The following is a 25068-nucleotide window of genomic DNA, read 5'->3' as shown; positions in this document are numbered from 1 at the left end:
CAGATAAAATTTATTTTGAATTTGCAACCTGGTGGAGCCTAGTATAGATGGACTAATAGAACAAGTCCCACACACTGCTACAAGTCGAAGCCCAAATATTTTTTCAGAGCTAGATGCAGATAAAAATTATTTGGAATTTGCAACCTGGTGGAGGTTAGTATAGATGGACTAATAGAACAAGTCCCACACACTGCTACAAGCCCAAGCCCAAATATTTTTTCAGAGCTAGATGCAGATAAAAATTATTTGGAATTTGCAACCTGGTGGAGGTTAGTATAGATGGACTAATAGAACAAATCCCACACACTGCTACAAGCCGAAGCCCAAATATTTTTTCAGAGCTAGATGCAGATAAAAATTATTTTGAATTTGCAACCTGGTGGAGGTTAGTATAGATGGACTAATAGAACAAGTCCCACACACTGCTACAAGCCAAAGCCCAAATATTTTTTCAGAGCTAGATGCAGATAAAAATTATTTTGAATTTGCAACCTGGTGAAGGTTAGTATAGATGGACTAATAGAACAAATCCCACACACTGCTACAAGCCCAAGCCCAAATATTTTTTCAGAGCTAGATGCAGATAAAAATTATTTTGAATTTGCAACCTGGTGGAGGTTAGTATAGATGGACTAATAGAACAAGTCCCACACACTGCTACAAGCCAAAGCCCAAATATTTTTTCAGAGCTAGATGCAGATAAAAATTATTTTGAATTTGCAACCTGGTGAAGGTTAGTATAGATGGACTAATAGAACAAATCCCACACACTGCTACAAGCCCAAGCCCAAATATTTTTTCAGAGCTAGATGCAGACAAAAAATTATTTGAAATTTGCAACCTGGTGGAGGTTAGTATAGATGGACTAATAGAACAAGTCCCACACACTGCTACAAGCCGAAGCCCAAATATTTTTTCAGAACTAGATGCAGATAAAAATTATTTTGAATTTGCAACCTGGTGGAGGTCAGTATAGATGGACTAATAGAATGATGCTATGCCCAAAAGGTTTTACTTCACTAGGTGCAGTAAAAAAAAATTGTATTCTATACACAGGTGGTGTAGCTTGCAACACAGATAGGCTACTCCACTGACTAACACACACTGCAAGAGGCCAAAAACGATTTGCTTTGCTAGATTTAGCCAAATGCTGTGAAAAAAAACTTGCACAGCACTGGCACAGACCTGCCTGGCAAAAAGTGATAGGAACTGATGTAACCTAGCCCTCAAAAGGACTGCAATTACAATTAGTCTTTACTCCCAACCTATCTATTTAAGAGCACAGACCTGCCTGATAAAAGTCGTAGGAAATGATGTAAACTAGTCCTTAAAAGGACTGCAATTACAATTAGTCTTTACTCCCAACCTATCTATTTAAGAGCACAGACCTGCCTGATAAAAGTCGTAGGAAATGCTGTAACCTAGTCCTTAAAAGGACTGCAATCACAACTATTTCCTACTCCCAAGCTATCTGTAGATTTGTGCGAAAATTGGCTTGAAATTAACAAAGTATAGCGCACACAGCAACAGCGGTGCCGTCTAACAGCAGTGAGAAAATGGTGGCGACGGGGAAAATGGCTGGGTCTTATAGGGCAAGGACATGTGACATACACTGCCAATGACACATGCCCTTGCTTGTGTGAAAAAAAGCACTTCGCTCCGTGTGTGCGCTGCTGATAGGCTGACAGATTGCACCTCCCCACTGTAAATGCGGGAAAGAGAAAAAAAAATGGAGATCTTCATTATTTCTGCAGAGATCCATCCCCTGCCCCTCCCCCCGCCCCGCTGTACACTCAAACTGCGTATTAACATTAATTTTCAGCATTACTGAAAAAAAATCCAGTCATGATTTTGGTGCACGAACAGTTATCGAACATAACCTCGAACAGCCGAATTTTTCTCAAATTGTTCGTGTTCGCCGAACGGCTCGAACACCGCGCAAAACAGCTCGAATTTGAGATTGGCGAACAGTTCGAGTCGAACACCGCTCATCTCTACTGAAGACCCACCTTTTCCAACAAGTGCACATGTAGCACCCTGAGGATTCGGCTGCTACAGGGGTATTGCACCTCAACCCAGAGGTGTGATATTCCACTCCCGGGTAAGGAAGGAGTGTGGAACTGAGCTCAGATAGACTGCATGCACTACATACATCCCATTCCAGAGGAGCAGGCCGACGGTACTCCCACTTAGAAATGTGCAGGTACAACCGAGCCTGTTCCTGGCTGGAGTGGGAGGGGGGTGGTACATCCCATGTAGTGTAGGGGCAGATAGGGGGAGCAGTCTGGGTAGTGATAGGAGCTCATTGGGTGCTGGTCACCTGAGCTCACACATAGAGGGATATATAAGGAGGGCACCAACTTAGATCAGGGTCAGACGCTGAGAACAAGTCAGTTGGAAAGGAGAGAGAAGGAAACAGCAGCCCTGGAGTGAGAGAGGAGAAGAAAGAGAAAGACCCAGAGGGGGGAAGACTGAAGGGACCCAAGAACCCAAATTAGAGCACCGGGTGAGGAGTCAGCAAGAGGGTACCGGAACCCAAGCTGGTGGGGGCAAAGACATTCCCCAGCCAGAGACCGGAGACCGTGGGCAGTGTCTGTCACGGTCACCCACCACATTCACCCCGAAGGCACATCACATGAAGGGTCAGGGAACCCAGGGCCAAGGGTGTCCCAAAAGAAGGCCCGAGGGAGCTGGACCTAGGTGAATCCCTGGTGGGGACGGCTGAAGAAAGGACAGAGGGAGAGCTCAGGGCCACGCTCTGGACTTGTTTGGGGGTTGGCTGGATCCAGGACCTGGTGGACGCAGCACGGCTCGGGTGGTCACTAGCAGCTGGAGTGACCGAAACATCAGCAGTAAGTAAACTTCCTTAACTGCACAACCCGAGTCTGTCTTCATTGCCGGCTGCATCGCACCACCACAACCCCCATCCTCTGCGCCTGTCCCCTCTGAGGCTATACCCCTCCCGTTGGGGGTTATCTCACCAAGCTGCGCACCCACCATCAGCCTCAGCGGACCCTGCAGCAGCGGCGGCCACAGTGACCGCATCACAACGGGTGGCGTAGTCGACACAAAAGAACTTTAGTAACATCTGTAAAGCTGCCACATAACACTTAGCTTGACGCCCTGGGCATGGGACCGGGTCACAGCCGCTCGGAGACTACAACCCCCCCATCTGATCCGGTGCCGGGTATTCCCCTCAAAAAGGAATATGTCCCAGGGGGCGCGTCAACTTTGGCGTAGTCGGCAGGATTACGTGCCCGCAACACCCGGGTACTGCGTGCCTGAAGAAAAGTGCAAGTTTACCTCAGAAAGAAGACTCCTGCCGGTTCCGGAGGGTCCACGCCATCGGACTCCATCACCAGTCGTTTCCCGCCGATTGTCCGCCATTTCCAGCTTGTTCCCGCCATCTGCAGAGTTTCCCGCCACTGGGCGACGCTTCCCGCCAAAACCGCAGATTTCCCGCCTTGGAAGAGCAGCGGACGCTATTATGGGCGTGCCAAAGGAGGGCAGGAGGCCACCTCCCATCGTGGGCCAGGACAGAAAATGGCGCCAAAAGTGGAAACCGCCCCCACCAACAGAGACTGTGATGCTGGAGGTGTCTGTCAGCGTGAAAGAACTCCCCCTGGAGCTGACAGTCACCGAGTTGCCCCGGGACCGCCCTCTAAGTGGGAGGAGACGAAAGAGAAGAGAAAAGATGGGTGTCGCTTGGAGCAGTCTGGAGCGAGCGCACCCGGAGGCAAGAGGTCTAACGAGGAGTAGCGGAGGAGCTCACCCGGAGATGGAGAGAAAGCAGAACAGCACCGGCCCGCTGGCCAGGAGTCTGCTAGAGACCGAGGAAGAAGGGCAGAGCAGCACCGGCCCGCTGGCCAGGAGCCTGCCGAGAGCAGAGCAGAGCAGCACCGACCCGATGGTCAGGAGCCTGCTAGAGTCCACAACCCCGCTAGGTCTAGCGGAGATCCTAGCGCAGCTCCCCCGAGACCGGGAGTGTGCACAAACTGCCCTGGAGGGCCTCGCAAGGAGGATGGCCCGGGTACAGCGTGAGATACTGGCGGAGTGGAGCCGGGAGATAGCCCAGCAAGCAGAGACCAGTCAACGGAGCACGCTACCCTGGAAGAGGAAGCAGACCGCCTCTGAGGATGGCGCGGGAGGACCCAAGGCCGGAGACGGCGCCGAGGAGGGAGCCGAACGCATGGAGGCAGGTAAAGGGGACGCCTATACCCCAAGCCGTGACACCGCTTACCTGCCCCAGCTCCCCGTCGCAGAGCCCGAAAGTCCCCCTGCTGTGCCCGTAGCCGCCATGTCACCGCCATGGACTAGGCCCCGACCGGAAGCCGCCGCAGCGACCCCTGTGACGTCACGCGCCCCGACCCGGAGCGTGACAAAGCAGGAAATACCACCAGCCTGGTCGCAAGGCCTAGTACCCCCGGGCGCCGCACCACCAACAGCGCCCCCTACCTCCGCGGAGCCTCCGGCCTGGCCGCAAGGCCAGGTAGCCCAGGGCGCCACCACCACCGCGCCCATAGCCAGAGGACCCGGACGGGTCTGAAGAAACATCATATCAAGAAAGAGCAGGAGCTGTAAATAGTTACCCAATCGGGGTATATAGAAACTGAAACTGTTGCTGCTAAAATAGTCCCCGTTGGGACTAAGGAACTGTTTACCCGTTAACCCCTTCATCCTACAGGCTGAGGACTGTGAGCAGCCATTCCCTACCCTCTACCTGGCCGAGGACTGAGAGCGGCCAACTTTCAACTTCCCCTGTATATAGTTGCGCGTCCTAAAGCGCCCCCTACCGGTTTTATAAGAAAACCAGATTTTTTCTAAGAGACTGTCGCACTTTTCCCGGACACACGTTGCACAGTGTCCGGAGGAGGAACCAGAGACAAGAGAAGTCTACGAGAATGTTTATATAAAAAGTTTTATATATATATAATGTTTATATGTTTTATATGTTCATATGAAAATTTTGTATGTTTTGGTGTTTTATGTCTTACAGCCCGAGGACGTGCTGTGATTTACCAGGGGGGAATGTAGCACCCTGAGGATTCGGCTGCTACAGGGGTATTGCACCTCAACCCAGAGGTGTGATATTCCACTCCCGGGTAAGGAAGGAGTGTGGAACTGAGCTCAGATAGACTGCATGCACTACATACATCCCATTCCAGAGGAGCAGGCCGACGGTACTCCCACTTAGAAATGTGCAGGTACAACCGAGCCTGTTCCTGGCTGGAGTGGGAGGGGGGTGGTACATCCCATGTAGTGTAGGGGCAGATAGGGGGAGCAGTCTGGGTAGTGATAGGAGCTCATTGGGTGCTGGTCACCTGAGCTCACACATAGAGGGATATATAAGGAGGGCACCAACTTAGATCAGGGTCAGACGCTGAGAACAAGTCAGTTGGAAAGGAGAGAGAAGGAAACAGCAGCCCTGGAGTGAGAGAGGAGAAGAAAGAGAAAGACCCAGAGGGGGGAAGACTGAAGGGACCCAAGAACCCAAATTAGAGCACCGGGTGAGGAGTCAGCAAGAGGGTACCGGAACCCAAGCTGGTGGGGGCAAAGACATTCCCCAGCCAGAGACCGGAGACCGTGGGCAGTGTCTGTCACGGTCACCCACCACATTCACCCCGAAGGCACATCACATGAAGGGTCAGGGAACCCAGGGCCAAGGGTGTCCCAAAAGAAGGCCCGAGGGAGCTGGACCTAGGTGAATCCCTGGTGGGGACGGCTGAAGAAAGGACAGAGGGAGATCTCAGGGCCACGCTCTGGACTTGTTTGGGGGTTGGCTGGATCCAGGACCTGGTGGACGCAGCACGGCTCGGGTGGTCACTAGCAGCTGGAGTGACCGAAACATCAGCAGTAAGTAAACTTCCTTAACTGCACAACCCGAGTCTGTCTTCATTGCCGGCTGCATCGCACCACCACAACCCCCATCCTCTGCGCCTGTCCCCTCTGAGGCTATACCCCTCCCGTTGGGGGTTATCTCACCAAGCTGCGCACCCACCATCAGCCTCAGCGGACCCTGCAGCAGCGGCGGCCACAGTGACCGCATCACAACGGGTGGCGTAGTCGACACAAAAGAACTTTAGTAACATCTGTAAAGCTGCCACATAACACTTAGCTTGACGCCCTGGGCACGGGACCGGGTCACAGCCGCTCGGAGACTACAACCCCCCCATCTGATCCGGTGCCGGGTATTCCCCTCAAAAAGGAATATGTCCCAGGGGGCGCGTCACACAAGCTGCAGTAACCACTGCTCCACCATACTGCTGCACGACCAGCTCTACCCTCACTTACTGTATTCTCACCCATCCCTTGTAGATTGTAAGCCCGCAAGGGCAGGGTCCTCTTCCCTCTGTATCATTGTTAGTTTGTTTACTGTAAGTGATATCTGTATTTGGTATGTAACCTTTTCTTATGTACAGCACCATGGAATCAATGGCGCTATATAAATAAATAATAATGATAATAATAATTAATAGCATTAAGACAATGCCCGACCATAATCCTGAAAGTGCAGTTCCCGGGTAAAAATGAGTTTTATTTCTCCCAGGAACCACAGGCTTTCAGACATACAGTCCTGTCAGTTCGATTACAGTTACAGCTCATGGCACTCGGAACGGTGGCTGTAAGCATGCCGGTCACTTTGCTTGACAGTGAACGATGACTTTAGCCGGCTTTATAGCTCAAAGCCAGCTCCCGGGAGAAATATAGTTAATTTTTCCCAGGTGCCACAGTTTCACTACAGTGACTATGCTACTATTAAGGGTGGTAGATGCAGGTTGTATATTACAGCCCGCATCTGCCCTGTATGGACATCACCTGTTTCCAATTTCGGACTGCCGATCCTTTTATTCTCCTAAAGTTAAGCCACCACCGAAGATCCAGAGATTTTGGACAGCAGCTTTCTCATAGAGAACACAAGAGCACTCGGCAGATCCAGCGATCCTCTGTATGGGAGAATTGATTAAGATGGCTGCCGGACAAACAATCAGCTGAACCATCATTCAGCCAACAGCCATCTAATGTGTATTGGGGGTTTTCTAGGATCTGCTGTTTGTTACCACTGGACTTGTTCAGAGGTTTTGTGGAATTCATGGCTCAATGTGTCAGAGATGTTTTGGTTAAGAAGGAAAAGGTTTGTGGGTATTTCCGCGCTGCTGAAGAAAGAAGGACATCTGGTGACAGGAGATTGTATTAATGCAGTTTTTATTCAACACATTTCAAAGATCACACTTCTTCAGGAAGTAACCACATGTGGTTATTTCCTGAAGAAGAAGTGTGATATACTTCGATACACGTCAAATAAAAAATTCATTAATGTCCTTCATTCTTCAGCAGCGCGGAAATACCCACAAACTTTTTCCTTCTTAACCTGCAATTGGTCCAATGACGCGTGGATCTGCAGCCGCCGATGACGCGTGGATCTGCAGCAGCCGATGACGCGTGGATCTGCAGCAGCCGATGACGCGTGGATCTGCAGCAGCCGATGATGCATGGATCTGCAGCAGCCGATGACACGTGGATCTGCAGCAGCCGATGACGCATGGATCTGCAGCAGCCGATGACGCGTGGATCTGCAGCAGCCGATGACGCGTGGATCTGCAGCAGCCGATGATGCATGGATCTGCAGCAGCCAATGACACGTGGATCTGCAGCAGCCGATGACGCATGGATCTGCAGCAGCCGATGACGCGTGGATCTGCAGCAGCCGATGACGCATGGATCTGCAGCAGCCGATGACGCGTGGATCTGCAGCAGCCGATGACGCGTGGATCTGCAGCAGCCGATGACGCATGGATCTGCAGCAGCCGATGACGCCTGGATCTGCAGCAGCCGATGACGCGTGGATCTGCAGCAGCCAATGATGCGTGGATCTGCAGAAGCCGATGACGCCTGGATCTGCAGCAGCCGATGACGCCTGGATCTGCAGCAGCCGATGACGCCTGGATATGCTGCAGCCGATGACGCCTGGATCTGCAGCAGCCAATGACGTGTGAATCTGCAGCAGCCGATGATACCTGGATCTGCAGCAGCCGATGATGCGTGGATCTGCAGCAGCTGAAGACCCACTAATATGCATGTTTTCGACAACATCAGGTTAGCATATCCTGCTTTTGAAGCAAATTAAGTATTGTTGGATAAGATCCTATTTGCGTTTATTTGCTCTCCAGCCCTCCTACTTAGAGCTGTTTTGGCGGCACAAAGCAACCTACAGAATATTGGCTGATCGTTGTATGTATCTATGGCATTTCATGGTATCCATTATTGGACTGAGAAGATGATTTGTTTTATTTATATATTTTTGGACATCAACTTTTTTTTTTCTGTATTTTCATCTAATTCTAGGAGGTGAGACATTATTATATTTTGTTAGTAGTCGAATCAGAATAAAGAAATGACGTCTCAAGTCTGTAGGTACAACTGTCTGTAATAAAGCTGCAGAAACAGATTAGGTAATGCTGCCTGTGGGCGGTTTTATTTTCCATTTATTATAGTTAATGTACAATTTTCCAAATGCACTTAATTCATTGACTGCAAAAAACTTGATTGCAAACAAATGACTTTTACCTCTCGCTGTTTGTCATGGAACTACTTACTTTCACCATTCATTGACTTGTAGTTTATTTCAGTGCCATGGAAATAAAGTAATTGCCTTCTCTAAAACCTACAATAGCAAGTAATTTTGTATAATGTGGTAAAAATGTACAAAAACCTGAATATCTGTGAAAGCAACTTAAAAACATTTATGAAAATATGGCAGTCACGAAAATACGGCTCAGTTACAATATTCGGATTTGATTAATTCCCGTTCTTTTTTTGTGGTAGAATTAAGATTATTGACTGTTATGCTATAATGGTTACAATTATAACTAGTATTTTATTTCACCTGTTAAATTGTATAGACTCTTGTGTTGGTCAGAGGTTCTTCTCACCCAAAAGCTAAGTCCAGTTTCACGTGTCCAGCATTCATTTTCTACTGTAAGTGTGGACCACAATGTCTATACTGGCCTCTGGAACCTTTGGGGCTGTAGAGTTCTGGTCAGGAGACAACATCACCATCTGTAATCAGACCATGAATAGTACATGTCCTGATGGTTGATGAAGAGTCCTCCTAATGAAGAGGTGTCCTGTAATTACAGCTCAGGTATTACAGGACAGCTCTTCTTCATAGGAACTACTAATATTCATGTAGCTGTGACACAGGTGCTTAAAGAGTATCTCAAAACTTTCCATAAAACTTTCCAAAAAAAAAACAAAAAGAGTTAAGCTACTTTTTTTATGTCATTTTGCCCAGCATGGAAAGTTTTAAAACTTTACAAATCTCTTTATTGGGGAATTTGTCTTTATTCCTATAAAATATTGCCAGTAAGTGGCTTCCAAATCCCTGCTGTTTCCTAGTCTATTTACCTGCCTTTAGCTGCATTAGCTGGAGTACACATGATGGCAGTGATGGGTCAGACTCAGCACCTGTCTCCTCCTCTGAGTGTTCTCCTTATCACAACAATCTCCTACAGCAGCTCATCCCCAGAGTTAGTGAGACACAGGTGCTCACCCTGTTACTGCCATCATCTGTACTCCAAATGAGTATGCTCTAAAAAATAATAAATATATATCAATGCAGCTAAAGGCAGGGAAATTGGCTGGGGAAACGCAGGGGTTTATAGTTGTAATTTAAATGCAATTTTTTCTACAGGAATGATGACAAATTCCCTAATGAAGTGATTTGCAAAGTCTCATAACTTTCCATGCTGGACAATTTTATATATATACAGTACAGACCAAAAGTTTGGACACACCTTCTCATTTAAAGATTTTTCTGTATTTTCATGACTATGAAAATTGTACATTCACACTGAAGGCATCAAAACTATGAATTAACACATGTGGAATTATATACTTAACAAAAAAGTGTGAAACAACTGAAAATATGTCTTATATTCTAGGTTCTTCAAAGTAGCCACCTTTTGCTTTGATGACTGCTTTGCACACTCTTGGCATTCTCTTGATGAGCTTCAAGAGGTAGTCACCGGAAATGGTCTTCCAACAATCTTGAAGGAGTTCCCAGAGATGCTTAGCACTTGTTGGCCCTTTTGCCTTCACTCTGCGTTCCAGCTCACCCCAAACCATCTCGATTGGGTTCAGGTCTGGTGACTGTGGAGGCCAGGTCATCTGGCGTAGCACCCCATCACTCTCCTTCTTGGTTAAATAGCCCTTACACAGTCTGGAGGTGTGTTTGGGGTCATTGTCCTGTTGAAAAATAAATGATGGTCCAACTAAACGCAAACCGGATGGAATAGCATGCCGCTGCAAGATGCTGTGGTAGCCATGCTGGTTCAGTATGCCTTCAATTTTGAATAAATCCCCAACAGCGTCACCAGCAAAGCACCCCCACACAATCACACCTCCTCCTCCATGCTTCATGGTGGGAACCAGGCATGTAGAGTCCATCCGTTCACCTTTTCTGCGTCGCACAAAGACACGGTGGTTGGAACCAAAGATCTCAAATTTGGACTCATCAGACCAAAGCACAGATTTCCACTGGTCTAATGTCAATTCCTTGTGTTCTTTAGCCCAAACAAGTCTCTTCTGCTTGTTGCCTGTCCTTAGCAGTGGTTTCCTAGCAGCTATTTTACCATGAAGGCCTGCTGCACAAAGTCTCCTCTTAACAGTTGTTGAAGAGATGTGTCTGCTGCTAGAACTCTGTGTGGCATTGACCTGGTCTCTAATCTGAGCTGCTGTTAACCTGCCATTTCTAAGGCTGGTGACTTGGATAAACTTATCCTCAGAAGCAGAGGTGACTCTTGGTCTTCTTTTCCTGGGGCGGTCCTCATGTGAGCCAGTTTCTTTGTAGCGCTTGATGGTTTTTGCAACTGCACTTGGGGACACTTTCAAAGTTTTCCCAATTTTGCGCACTGACTAACCTTCATTTCTTAAAGTAATGATGGCCACTCGTTCTTCGTTACTTAGCTGCTTTTTTTTTCCATAATACAAATTCTAACAGTCTATTCAGTAGGACTATCAGCTGTGTATCCACCAGACTTCTGCACAACACAACTGATGGTCCCAACCCAATTTATAAGGCAAGAAATCCCACTTATTAAACCTGACAGGGCACACCTGTGAAGTGAAAACCATTTCCGGTGACTATCTCTTGAAGCTCATCAAGAGAATGCCAAGAGTGTGCAAAGCAGTCATCAAAGCAAATGGTGGTTACTCTGAAGAACCTAGAATATAAGACATATTGTCAGTTGTTTCACACTTTTTTGTTAAGTATATAATTCCACATGTATTAATTCATAGTTTTGATGCCTTCAGTGTGAATGTACAATTTTCAAAGTCATGAAAAAAAAGAAAAATCTTTAAATGAGAAGGTGTGTCCAGACTTTTGGTCTGTACTGTATGTGTGTGCATATATATGTAGCACCCCGAGGGCTCGGCTGCTACAGGGGTATTGCACCTCAAACCAGAGGTGTGATATTCCACTCCGGGGTAAGGATGGAGTGTGGACCAGGACTCAGTAAGCTGCATGCACCACACACACCCCATTTCCGAGGGACAGCTCAACGGTGCTCCCACTAGACAGAAGTGCAGGCACGACAGCATCTGTCCCTGGCTGGAGTGGGGAGGGGAAGGAAAACCCAGTGGTGTAGGAGCAGATAGGGGTGGGTCTCTGGGCATAGGTAGGAGCCCATTGGTTGCTAGTCACCTGGGCTCACACAGAGAGGGAGGTATATAAGGTGGGCACCATCTTAGAAGTTCAGACAGTCAGAGGAGAGGAGTGAGAGAAGGAGTTCAGCCAGAGAGGGCTGACAGGGAGCTGTGGCTCAGTCTGGGCCCAGCTCCACGAGACAGGCCTGGAGTGGAGGCCAGAGCGAGCAGAGAGGACAGAAACTGAAAGGAAAAGGAAGGAACAGAACACCAAGAGAGGCCCAGGAGACACGAAGGCAGAAGGAACCCCAAAGGCCCAGGAGATTGCGGGTGATGGGTTGGCAGAACAGGGTACCGGATCCCAAATTGGTGGAGGTGACTAATCCTCAGCCAAAGACCGGCAGTCGTGACTATATCTCGGTGCGACCCCTCACTACACCTACCAGGAAGGCACACCACATAGGGTCAGGAGCGCAGAGATCAGCGTACCAAGAGAAGGCCCGAGGCAGCCGGACAAACGTAGAGTCACTGGTGGGGCACGGCCTGAGAAGGGAAGAGAAGGGAGCCCTGTGCCACGCTCTGGAATTGCCTGGGAGTTGGTCGAGCCACTTGCCTGGTGGACGCAGCACGGCTTGGGCAGTCGCCGCCGGTGCCGAGGTGACTAGGACCAGTAAAGAACTGTGAGTAAAGCATTGGAAACTGCAACCACACGTCTCTGTGCTTCTTCGCCGCACCAGCACCACCAGTGCTGGGACGCTCGTGCACCATCACTCCGATCATCCGCACTAACTGCCCTGAGGCTATACTTCTCCCGTGGGGAGTCATCCCATACTTGGCTGCGCATACAACATCAGCCTCAGTGGGCTGCATCGCAGCGGCGGTCCCCACTGACCGCAATCCACGGGTGGCGTAGTCGGACCATCATCATACTAATAACCCTGCCACTGATTGGACCACCCTGGGCACGGACCGGGTCATCGCCACGGAGACTACAACCCCCAGCGATCCGGCTCCGGGTATTCCCTGCACACACGTGCACGCACAACACAGGCCCAGGGGGCGAGTTATATACATATATATATATACAGTTATATGAAAAAGTTTGGGCACCCCTATTAATCTTAAGCTTAATGTTTTTTAAAAATTGGTGTTTTTGCAGCAGCTATTTCAGTTTGATATATGTAATAACTGTTGGACACAGTAATGTTTCTGCCTTGAAATGAGGTTTATTGTACTAACAGAAAATGTGCAGTCTGCATTCAAACAAAATTTGACAGGTGCATAAGTATGGGCACCTCACCAGAAAAGTGACATTAATATTTAGTAGATCCTCCTTTTGCAAAAATAACAGCCTCTAGTTGCTTCCTGTAGCTTTTAATGAGTTCCTGGATCCTGGATGAAGGTATTTTTTACCATTTCTCTTTACAAAACAATTCCAGTTCAGTTAAGTTTGATGGTCGCCCGAGCATGGAGAGCCCTCTTCAAATGATCCCACAGATGTTCAATGATATTCAGGTCTGGGGACTGGGATGGCCATTCCAGAACATTGTAATTGTTCCTCTGCATGAATGCCTGAGTAGATTTGGAACGGTGTTTTGGATCATTGCCTTGCTGAAACATCCATCCCCTGCGTAACTTCAACTTTGTCACTGATTCTTGAACATTATTGTCAAGAATCTGCTGATACTGAGTGGAATCCATACGTCCCTCAACTTTAACAAGATTCCCGGTGCCGGCATTGGCCACACAGTCCCAAAGCATGATGGAACCTCCACCAAATTTTACTGTGGGTAGCAAGTGTTTTTCTTGGAATGCTGTGTTTTTTGCCGCCATGCATAACGCCTTTTTGTATGACCAAACAACTCAATCTTGGTTTCTTCAGTCCACAGGACCTTCTTCCAAAAAGAAATTGGCTTCTCCAAATGTGCTTTTGCATACCTCAGCCGACTCTGTTTGTGGCGTGCTTGCAGAAACGGCTTCTTTCGCATCACTCTCCCATACAGCTTCTCCTTGTGCAAAGTGCGTTGTATAGTTGACTGATGCACAGTGACACCATCTGCAGCAAGTTGATGCTGCAGCTCTCTGGAGGTGGTCTGAGGATTGTCCTTGACTGATCTCACCATTCTTCTTCTCTGCCTTTCTGATGTTTTTCTTGGCCTGCCACTTCTGGCCTTACCAAGAACTGTCCCTGTGTTCTTCCATTTCCTTACTATGTTCCTCACAGTGGAAACTGACAGGTTAAATCTCTGAGACAGCTTTTTGTATCCTTCCCCTCAACAACTATGTTGAATAATCTTTGTTTTCAGATCATTTGACAGTTGTTTTGAGGAGCCCATGATGCCACTCTTCAGAGGAGATTGAAACAGGAGAACAACTTGCAAGTGGCCACTTTAAGTAGCTTTTCTCATGATTGCATACACCTGGCTATGAAGTTCAAAGCTCAATGAGGTTACAAAACCAAAAAAAGTGCTTTAGTAAGTCAGTAAAAAGTAGGTAGGAGTATTTAAAACAAGAAAATGATAAGGGTGCCCATACTTATGCACCTGTCAAATTTTGTTTGAATGCAGATTGCACATTTTCTGTTAGTACAATAAACCTCATTTCAAGGCAGAAACATTACTATGTCCAACAGTTATTACATATATCAAACTGAAATAGCTGTTGCAAAAACAATTTTTATAAAACATTAAGCTTAAGATTAATAGGGGTGCCCAAACTTTTTCATATAACTGTATAGTTTACTTACTCTTTAGAGGGCTTATCCATAACTTTTACTATTTTTGCATATGAGGCAACCTGACGGTTCTACAAGAGGATGATCTCTGTCGGCTCAGTCAGAGATTTCCCTGCTTCATTTCACATCTCGTTAATAGAGCAGCTCTCCCTCTTCCAGGCTGCTCTGTCAATGGGGCGTCACTGCCGACGTCATGCTGATTTATAGTCAGCTCCCCACAATTAGGCAGCAGGGAGCTGGCTGCCAATCAGCATGATATCGGTACGATGTTAGCGGAAGCAGGGGAATCGCCGGCAAGAACGGTCTGTAACTGCTCTGGGCCAACAGCGGCCAGAACAGACAGGTATGGTAGTTAGCAACTACCTGTTAGTGCTTAGCCCTATACACAAAAACAGTAAATCCTGGATAACTGCTTAAAAGTTGTTCAGGATTTAAAAAAAAGTAATATTTTTTTTTCTTCAGAAACAGCACTATACTTGTCCATGGGTTGTTTATGGAATTGCAGCTCAGCCCTATTGAAGTGACTGAGGCTGATCTGTTGGACCATGTACAGCCTATGAACGGACAAGGGCACAAAAATACTGACTCTATTTTTCTTAATCTCGGACAACCTTTTAAATTCCTTAGCAATAATGGCCCAAGATGATTATTCACTTTTCACTATAGAGAGGTTAAATGGCCTTAACTTTTTTTTACTACTAAAAATATTTTAGCATTGCTTAGCCTTTTCACTTTTGGCTGTTTTTCATCCCTTTTAATATAATTTTTTCTTCTTCTTTAGTTTTATTATGGGTACAATGTACAAAAAAAGAAAAAAAAAACTTTTTTTTAATTTATATTTCTTTCTTTTCACACTATCAGACTAAAATAAAAGTGTTTCAAACAATTTCCCATTTTATTTTGGGCATTTTATAGTTTTAAGCTTTGGAGGTACTATAGTATGGCATGCAAGTGAGAAATTGAAAATACTACATGCAAATATTAAATAAAATAATGCAAACACCCCTCTCCCCAAACATACGCTTGATGCTAACCCTATGCCTCAAAAAAATTCCTTAAGCCTCAATCAGACATCCATGCTTCACGTATATGTTCTATCTATATTTTTCACCAATAGTACAATTACTTTTTATCATGGTGTTTTTCATATTGTATGTCCATGTTTGTTTGCGGACTGAGGGTCCACAAAACAAATGGATTAAAATCAATGTTCCATGAAAAAAAACAGACACCAACGTCACCCACATGTTATCTGAGATGATGTCCATTTTTTACTGTTTAATGGGGAGGAGAATCTGTTCACCAATCTAGTTAATTAATTTTAGATTTCGATAGAATTTTACGAATATAATGATACCACCTGAATGTATGTATTTTTTATTTCTTTATTTTTAATGGGTCAAAAGGAGGGGTGATATGAACTTTTATTTTTTTTATATTTTTAAAAACATTTTTTTTTACTGTACTTACTAGTCCTCTTAGGGGACTTGAACCTGCTATCATCCAATCGCTTGTGCTACATACAGCAATAGTACAGTTCTGCTGTATATAGCAAAAATCACAATCTCCTATGAACACCAGCCAGAGACCGGCATTCACAGGAACATAGCCTCGACAGGCACGGAAGTATTCAACAGACCCCAAATTGTTCTGGCAACTGATCAGCTCCCCGCAATCGCGTCACAGGGGCGCTGATGGGAACATGGAATGACGCGCCCTCCTGCCAGTGTGCTGTAAATGCTTCTGTTAGAGATTTACAGAGTAATTTAACAGGTTAATAGTCATGGGTGGAGCTCCTCTCCATGTTCGGGTGTTAGAGTCAGATGATGGCTGAATATCACAGCCATCATCTGCCAGGAAAGGTCACATTATGATGTCAGGAGAATCCTCCGGCATATATTCCTTGAGTCAGAAGTTCTGGATATTTAAGTGTTAAATCTTTCTTCTTAGTTAAATCCTTCATTTACATTTTCACATCTTCAATAGTATTTTAATCGCTTTCTAAAGTGATTCAAGTCATGTGTATTACATTTGGAAATGTGCTTAAAGACATTGGATTAAGTTGTGCTTTTTCTCAGCCCTTCACATTAATTCTCACATGCAGATTGCGTTTCAAGGATTCAATTTTCAACATGATTATTTTTAAGTAAATGGAAATTCTGGAATATGGGCTTTACATGGGATAAGCGAAGAGCCGCCGTGCCGTCTTATATGGAGGGAGAAGAGAAATAAACAAACCATAGCGACTCATTATTTATCAGATCTGACTGGCCAAGTTTATGGGGGGGGGTTACTCAAGTCAGACATTGATTGGAGCGGCTACTTGAAAATAGCGATTAAAGGAAATTTCTTTCAACTCCAGAGCATTTAAATGGCTGCAAATTACTGAAAGGTGGCAATCAGCACGAGCCGGCTCGACCCTGTGTAGATATCGCTCCATTAATTGCTTGTTTTGTTGGGAGACTCGCTCCAGGGTTTTAACACTGATTTATAAAACTTCAGATAAAATGTTTCCAGGCATTTCAGTCTGTTAAATTGGTAACCCCGAGGCCAGGTTTAAAGATGTTGACAAACCTCTGTGGTTCTAAGCAACATATATTCCATTCACAGCAAGGGTCTCTGAACTTTGAGATTGTAAGCGCTTTCCATGCGGGCTCATTACACAGCATTTATAGCGGAGATGCACAGCTCGAAAAATCACAAGGTCACAGCTGACAGGAGACAACTTTATTTTTTTCCCCTTTTCCTATTTAATATTCTGTGTTTTGTTTGAACTTCTTAAAAAGCATCAGTCTGTGTCTGAGCCCATGGATGGGGTATAGCACGGGATTAACACTAAATGGTAAAAGAATAAAATAAAAATAATACTATCAGTAAATTGGTAGGCCACCTGATATTCCTTTTTATTGGTTTGTAGATTCCCTCCTGCAGTTAATTCATTTTTATTTATTTTACTTATTTATTTTCTTATACAGCACCATTAATGTCCACAGCGCTTTCCAGACATAATCCCTGTCCTCACAATCTAAATTCCCTATCAGTATATCTTTGGCGTGTAGAGGAAACCCACGCAAACACGGGGAGAACATACAGACTCCATACAGATGTTGTCCTTGGTGGGATTTGAACCCAGGACCCCAGCGCTACTGCAGTTAAATGACTGATTGCTTGGTTAAAATAAGTTATCGCCTATCCTAAGGCTAGGGTCACACGACCATTCTTCTCTCATCCGAGAAAATCGGCCAACTTTGCTAATCACACTCTGATCAGAGTTTGATCAGAGTGTAATCAAATTGTGATCTGATTTTCTCGGATGTGGAGAATTAAAAAAAAGTTTATCCATTCAGTGATGTCATCCGAGTGCAGTCCAATGTTTTCCATGTTCCCGTAGACATGAATGGCCGAGTGCCATCCGATCATAAGAGGCAAATCGTGCATGCTTCGATTCTTTTCCTTGGACCTCCAGGTCCAAGGAAAAAATCGGACATGTGCATGGCCTCATTGAATAACATGGGTCCGAGTGCGATCCGGTGTTTTGCTAGATTGCACTCAGACTGAAACTACGGTCCTCTGCACAAGACCTAAAGATAATTTTTTCTGATTGGTGGGGGTCCAACCACAATAACCGGCATCAATCGGCAGATTACAAAATGTTATTCCCCAAAGAGTAACTTGTATCCCTGTTTTAAGAAGTTAGGATGTAGGGATAGATATTTAGAAAATACATTTAGTTCCAGAAAGATCAACGTTGGATGCTCATTAGTTACAAGGTGTAACACCCTAGCTTATTTCTTGACAGCTGATTTAACAGCACATCTTAAAGGGGTTTTCCGGGGCTTTACCCGGCACCCCCATGATCAGCTGTTCCCGATGCCATCGACAGCCTGAACTGCTCAGTTGCGGAGCTGCACAGCTATGTCCACTGTATAGTGACCGTGGCCGGGTACTGCACATCCACCCACTAATCAAATCAATAGGGGGCGGATGTGCAATACCCAGCAGCAGCCACTATTCCGTCAACAGAGCAATTCCGGTTCTGCCGACAACGGGAACAGCTGAACAGATAGGCCATCAATGTTAAAGTCCTGGACAACCCCTTTAAGGAGGAACTGTCATTTGCCATAAATATTTCATTGTTTTACCTGGTGTAAATGCCGCTGCTCTTCTAAATCTGATGCTTTTTTGTTTGCTTGTTTTTTATTTCTGCTCCTCTCTGTTTTTGAGGTATGGCCTTCTCCCTGTAAATTACTCTAGTCTTGTTAGCCAAGTGGGAGTGATCCTCATGAAGGTGCATATAGAGAAGTGGGCGTGGTCATCAACTTTTCTCTATACGACTTCTTGATGATCACACCCCTCTGGCTAGCAAGACTAGATTTATGGGATGGAGAAAATCCATGTAGCAGGGTGCACTAAGAAGAAAAAATGGATCATTCACCAGAATTTAAAAAATTTAAATTTATAAAAAACACATTGTACAGAAACATCTGAGGAAGGCTGGGTGCAGCCGAAACGTGTTGTGATTTTAATACATTTTTATTTTTATGAATTCCGATGAATGACCCATTTTTTGCCATGGGGAGCGGCAGTTGCTCGGGCGTTCTCTGTTTGATTTTGTCCGGTTAAAATTCTCCCTGGGAGACTTTTACACAACAACCAGGTTGGCTGCTCTCTTCCACAATTGTTCATTAGATTTATACAGTTGTGCCATGTCTGTGCAACCTCAGCAGGTGAGAAGTTAGTTCTTTTAATACTCACTAACTACTCTCAAAAAAGTGCTACTCTCTGTCCCGTTTTCCCGTATAGTATATAAAGACTAGATTTATATACATTGAAGAAGGGGCCTTCTCTCAGGAATGGAACTATGACATTTAGACATGGTCCCTGCGGAGATCTACAAGTTTTCACAATACAGGGTGTCCCTAAAGTCTGGACACATAGGCAAAAATATATAGTTTCAAGAAATGAAATGTATTAACAACTTTTATTCAATTGGAATATTAAATAACTTCTTCAATATGATTTCCATCATTTGTTATGCAAAAGGTTGATGCGCTTTGCGAAATTCTATTAAAAAAAATGTCCCTGTGCTGAGATAATCTTATAAATGTGCCCCTGCTGTGTACTGTGTAATGGCTGTGTCTGACCGTACAGGAACATGGTCTGATCATACCACAGCTCCTGGGCAGGGAGGACGCAACAGAGTATACAGACAATACAGTAGGGGATCATAAATAATTATTTTTTTGAGGCAAAGCATTGCCCTGCCTGTTTTTAAAAAATGTTTTACCTCAAAGAAAGTATTATTTGCGATCACATGCTGTAATGTCTGTATACTTTTTTTTTTCCCCTCTGCCCAGGAGCTGTGGTATGATCAGACCATGTTCCTGCACGGTCAGACACAGCCATTACACAGTACACAGCAGGGGCACATTTATAAGATTATCTCAGCACAGGGACATTTTTTTAAAACACATCCAATTGTGGAAATGATTATTAGTCCAAGATCTATTGATTAAAATTAACTTTGTTTGTGGAATTTAATTAATTAAAATTATAGTTGACGAGAATTTCTATGTGTCCAGACTTTAGAGACACCCTGTAGAGTGTCTCTAGATCGATAAGGATATGCCTGATTGCCTCTAGAGGTAATGTTAACACCCAGTGTATAATTTATTCCAGGAGGAATAAGAGAGGAACTGTTCAGCGAAGAGTTCTATTAAAAGGTGCTTCAGAATTGTTCTTAATAGGCAATACAGACATTTACTAAACCAAACATGTCTAGAGAGCTGACAGGTTCACTTAAAGGGGTGGCCTGAACTTCAATCATACAAAACGCTACTCACAGCCGTCTATTGTACTTGATAATTCTTGACACTGCGCTTTTTTATCTTTTGTATTGTTTGTCGAATTCTAAAAAATGCGACATCAGTTGAATAAAAATAGAGAAAGTAATGAAAACATAACAGCTTTTTTTTGTATAAGCGGACAATCAATCATCGAGATTGCATTTTAATAGAACAGTTTATACTTGTTTTGAAATGATGTTTAAAAACATGAGCATATGTATCGCCGGACCTGCTTTTGCCTTAATGACTTTTCTGATGCATTCTATTTTGTGATTGAAAACGCTTAACAAAGATGCATATTGTCGCGCTGATGAATACACCGACATAAGTCATTATGTACAGTCCTGCGCCTGCAAGTGCCGAGCACCAGGTAATAAAGGAAGGAGCGGTCTACCCAATGACTAACATGCCGCACCGGCATTCTCCACCATCTGCACAAATAATTTACTTATTCAACTTATGTTTTGGGGACCCTGTGGTATAAGACATATGAACTTCATTAAAGTAATACAGATAATCTTTCCATAACAGCTGGAAATGTATAACCAACCCGTAATACACCTTTAATCTCCCTAATGAATTTCTTCGCTGTGTTCGCAGGCAGACCCGTAATGATTGTGGTGGAATACATGGAGAATGGATCCCTGGACTCATTCCTGCGGGTGAGGTGTCATTTTCTGGTGACATTTGAATAAGAAACAATTCTGGGCTCGGATTTTAAATCATTTATTATAAATTAATTTTTTGCCTAATGTTATTCATAGATTTTTTTGCCTGAAGAATAGCTGCTTTTCCCTCCAGGCTGCATTACCTTAGTACCATGATCTATTAAAATATGTCTGCCAAATAAAGAAGACTTGAACTTAAGAATATAATTGATTTCTCTTCCAAATAGACTAAGCATTTACAAAAATATATATATTTTAAATTAAGGTATTGGAAATGAGATGAGTTTGTTTTGCGTTGGATCTACTTTGTATATTATTTAGTTTTATTTTATTCTGTAATTTATAGGTATTTATAGTTATTGCTATATAATTGTCCATGAGCCCAATGCTGCAGTAAGGTGATCATTGTATGTATTGTTATACCTTGTTAATAAGCTATGGATGTGATTCCAAAACAAATTTTATCCAACCAAGTCAGGTCTGCTATTCATTTATCATCACAGGTCCTGCTTTTTAACCTTAATATATAAGGACAACTTTCAAGTCATTTTTTTATTTAAAGAGCATGTACACTACTTTAACATTGATGGCCTATCCTTAGGATGGGACATCAATATCTGATCTGTGAAGGGGCGACACCCGTTACTCCCGCCGATCAGCTGTTCCTGATGTCAGCGGCGGCCGAAACTGACAGGGGTGCGCAGTGGAGCTCCATCAACTGTATAGGGCCATGGCCGGGAACTGCACATCTGCCCACTATTGATTTGAATATAGGGCAGAAGTGCAGTTCCTGGCCTAGATAACTATTCCGTCGACAGATTCGTCAGTTCCAGCCGCTGCCAGCACCGAGAACAGTTGATCGGCAGGGGTGTTGGGTACCGTACACCCACCGATCAGACATTGATGACCTATCCTAAGGATAGGCCATCATAGTTAAAGTATTGGACAACCTCTTTTAACTGCATGAATTGGACTAAAACATTTTTTGCAATTGAGCTTATTTAAAAACTTTGCTCCGTTTGGCTTTTACAAGCTTTGTTTCCCTGCACATTACTGGCTACTGAATGAGTTAAAGAGGTGGTCCAAAATCATAACTGAATTTAATCCTAAATTTCTATATATTTAATGTAATAATCTGATCACTTTTCTAATATATTTTAGCTAAAAATTCCCTATCGTTACGTCGCTACAGTTGCTTTCCTCACCCTGAAAATAAGCATTATCAGTGTCGTCTGTTTCAGGGGTAGGGCTGGTCTCTGCTCTCTCTGCTCTCCATGTTCTCTCCTTTTCAGTGTGCAGTGACAGTGCGCTCTCTTTCCTGCTCGTAACTTCTCATTACAGCCAGCAAGAAGCGCACTGTCACTGTTGATTGAAAAAAAATATACCACAGTGAGCTGGGAGCGCATACTGAGCATATTTCGGAATTGACAATCAACGAATGCTGAATAGAGCAGGGACTAGCCGAGCCCCTGAAATGGACGTCACTGATGATGCTTCGTTTCAGGGTGGGAGGAGTATAATATTACACAATGGCCAATTATGTCATTGGCCATCTATAAACAGTAATATATAAATAAGTTGGATTCTCCAAAGAACATGGTAATAAAATTTAGAGGGGTTTTACACTTTCAGAAAACCCCTGTACACTGGCTGCAGTTTGTATAAAAAAAACAATCTGTGTTACTCACACTCTTCAGGTCCAGTGCTGAGTCTTTGCTTCCAGTGTCTGTTATTGGTTGCATGTCGACAGCACTGCAGCCTTTAACTGAGCTCAGCGGCTCATGCTGTCAACTCGAGCAGAACCGCTGAGTCGCCTATTGGCTGTAGTGCTGTCGATGCGCCAAAGCACTGCAGACAATAACAGACACCAGGAGAGGAGATTCATTGCTGGACCCGGGGATGGGGAGTAAAGGACGTTTTGTTTTGTTTTTATAATCAGATGGCAACCGGAGAAAAGGGATGTTCTGAAACTGGAAAACCCCTTTAGTGGTTCTCTAAATTGGGTCATAGAGGTGATTATCTGCCAAGGATGCCTCTCTTTGACAGTAATTCATCTTACCCATAATTCATCTTACCCATTTTGATTCCTGAAAAAATCTAATAGCGTGAACAAGGTGTATATCTGGATGTTATCAGGACAGAGATTCAGCCCCAGCATGCATATAAGATCTTGAAAGTGCCATGTAATGAAAACACAAAATATGATAGGAAAAGACTGAATTTTTCATTCTAAAATATGATATATTTATGTAAAATTGGAAAATCTCCTGTAGAGTTATGGTACTGAAAGTGATGTAGAATCCAGCTCCTAGCAGGACATTTACTGAACCTGGGTAAAGATGCTATCATAGTGTCAATATAACCATGGCCTAGGTAAAGTAAGTGACTACTGTATATTCCATCAAAAATGTCCAAAAAGATTTTTATTTAACAAAAAGTGTTGAAATGTCCATTTAATTAGACTTTAAAAGTTTATGCTCAATCCTAAAGGGTTGGTCCAGCACCTAAAGTGTATGGTCTAAATATCTATCCTTAAACCCTAACAACTTTTGTAATTTGTTTTTTTATACAACACCCTACATTTTCCCCTATCTAGCTAATCCCAAAATGTGTATTTTTTACTGTACTTTCTGTGACGTTTTGTTTGAGAAGAAACTCAATCTTGTTGTCACAGGAGGCTGGGACTGCACTCACAATCCACAGCATCTATCACTCCTCCTGGAACTAGAAGTAATCGGAGGCAGCACTACAGTTATTAGTTTCTTTCATCCCCAGCCTCTCTGAAGAAGTCCTGGATCCTGGGTGATGGATACGTGAGAGATGTGCGGCACAAAAAACTAGTGAATAACTGCAGTGCTGCCCCCTGGTGTATTTCTGTTCCAGGAGGAGCCATGGACGCTTTGGGGAGTGAGTGCAGCCCCAACCTCCTGTGACATCATGTTTGAGACTCCTCTCAAACAAAATGTCACAAGAAGTGAAGTTAAAATACATATTTAGGGATTAACAGGATTGAGAAAAGTGTAGGGTGTTGTGTATTAATCCAAATTACAAAAGTGGTTAGAGTGTAAGGATAGATATTTAGAAAATACATTTTGGGTGCCGGACCACCCCTTAAAGGGTGCCTGTCAGTCTTCCTAAGGTCCCCAAACAGCCCCAGTATCATACAGAGTCTTGGTTCAATAAAGTTTGCAACAAACTATTTTGCACTTCAATTTAATTACAAGTAAAAGAAGTTGATAATGGATGATTCGCAGCATTTAATAGAAGTTTTCGATAGATTTCTTTGTGGTTCTGCCTGGATCACTCCTCTGAGTTTACTTTAGATGTGCAAGTAATTATACGTTGAAATATTATTACTTTTCTCTAAATGTTACCTGCTATTATGTCCGCAGGTGCTGTTCCTCTGCAAAGGTTCTGCTATAGAGCCATTAATCTTGTGTTATTTTTTTGCCTCTGCTCCACAGAAGAATGATTTGTCAGTCATTGCCGTTGAACTGTTTTGTTACACCCACAGCACATTCGTAAAGTTTAACAATGCAGACATCAATTTTTATTACCTCGCTGATGACATCTGAGACATCTGTAAACCTGCATGAAAAGTAGCAAAAAATGTAAAAAGCAAGAAAAGCAACAATTGGAAATTGGTATTTGTTGTAGACTTCGCTTCACGAAATAAATCATTGCCACGCTACAAACTTTAAAAGAAGCACCACGGTGCACTACAGCCTCAGCGAGGCTGCTCGTTTATTATAGTAGTGGTCCGGCCGAGTTCCGCAAATTACATTGGAATGTTCGCCGCTCCAAATAAACATTTGTGGCATGACATGGTATCAACGATTGCTACATCTGTAACTTAAAGTGTTAATCCAATCTTATAAAATCCTACGACATAACTTTATCTCATGGCCATGGAGGTCTGACCTCTGGGGCGCTGGACAATCTAGAAATGGAAGGACCTCATCGTTAATTTAGTGCTGCATGAACCGTCTGTTCTTTGCACGGGCTACTCATTGTTCAGGGAAATATCGCATGGTCCTATTCACCAGGAAGACTAACACTGATGGCATTTGTAGAAAATACTAGGGGAGGAACTGGGAGATTCTCAGCAGCAATGCATCCATCCACCTATCCAGTGCCACCTCTAATATTGTTGCCTTTGGGTGCGGCTTCTGCC

General features: G+C 44.3%; 1 protein-coding gene across 2 annotated transcripts in view; it reads left to right on the top strand.

Annotated features, from left to right (window-relative positions):
- Positions 1 to 25068, top strand: part of EPHA6 (EPH receptor A6) — a 1434803-nt gene that overhangs the window by 1275341 nt on the left and 134394 nt on the right. For both annotated transcript variants that reach the window (XM_073668175.1, XM_073668176.1), the window contains one exon: positions 20827 to 20888. In XM_073668175.1, coding sequence (XP_073524276.1) covers positions 20827 to 20888 — 62 coding nt within the window. The remainder of the gene's footprint in view (positions 1 to 20826; positions 20889 to 25068) is intronic.

Source organism: Phyllobates terribilis, unplaced genomic scaffold (assembly GCF_046119375.1).
Source record: "Phyllobates terribilis strain yellow unplaced genomic scaffold, ASM4611937v1 Scaffold_2__4_contigs__length_985480577, whole genome shotgun sequence".
In the NCBI taxonomy this organism is placed as follows: domain Eukaryota; kingdom Metazoa; phylum Chordata; class Amphibia; order Anura; family Dendrobatidae; genus Phyllobates; species Phyllobates terribilis.
This window is presented reverse-complemented; position numbering and strand designations above follow the sequence as displayed.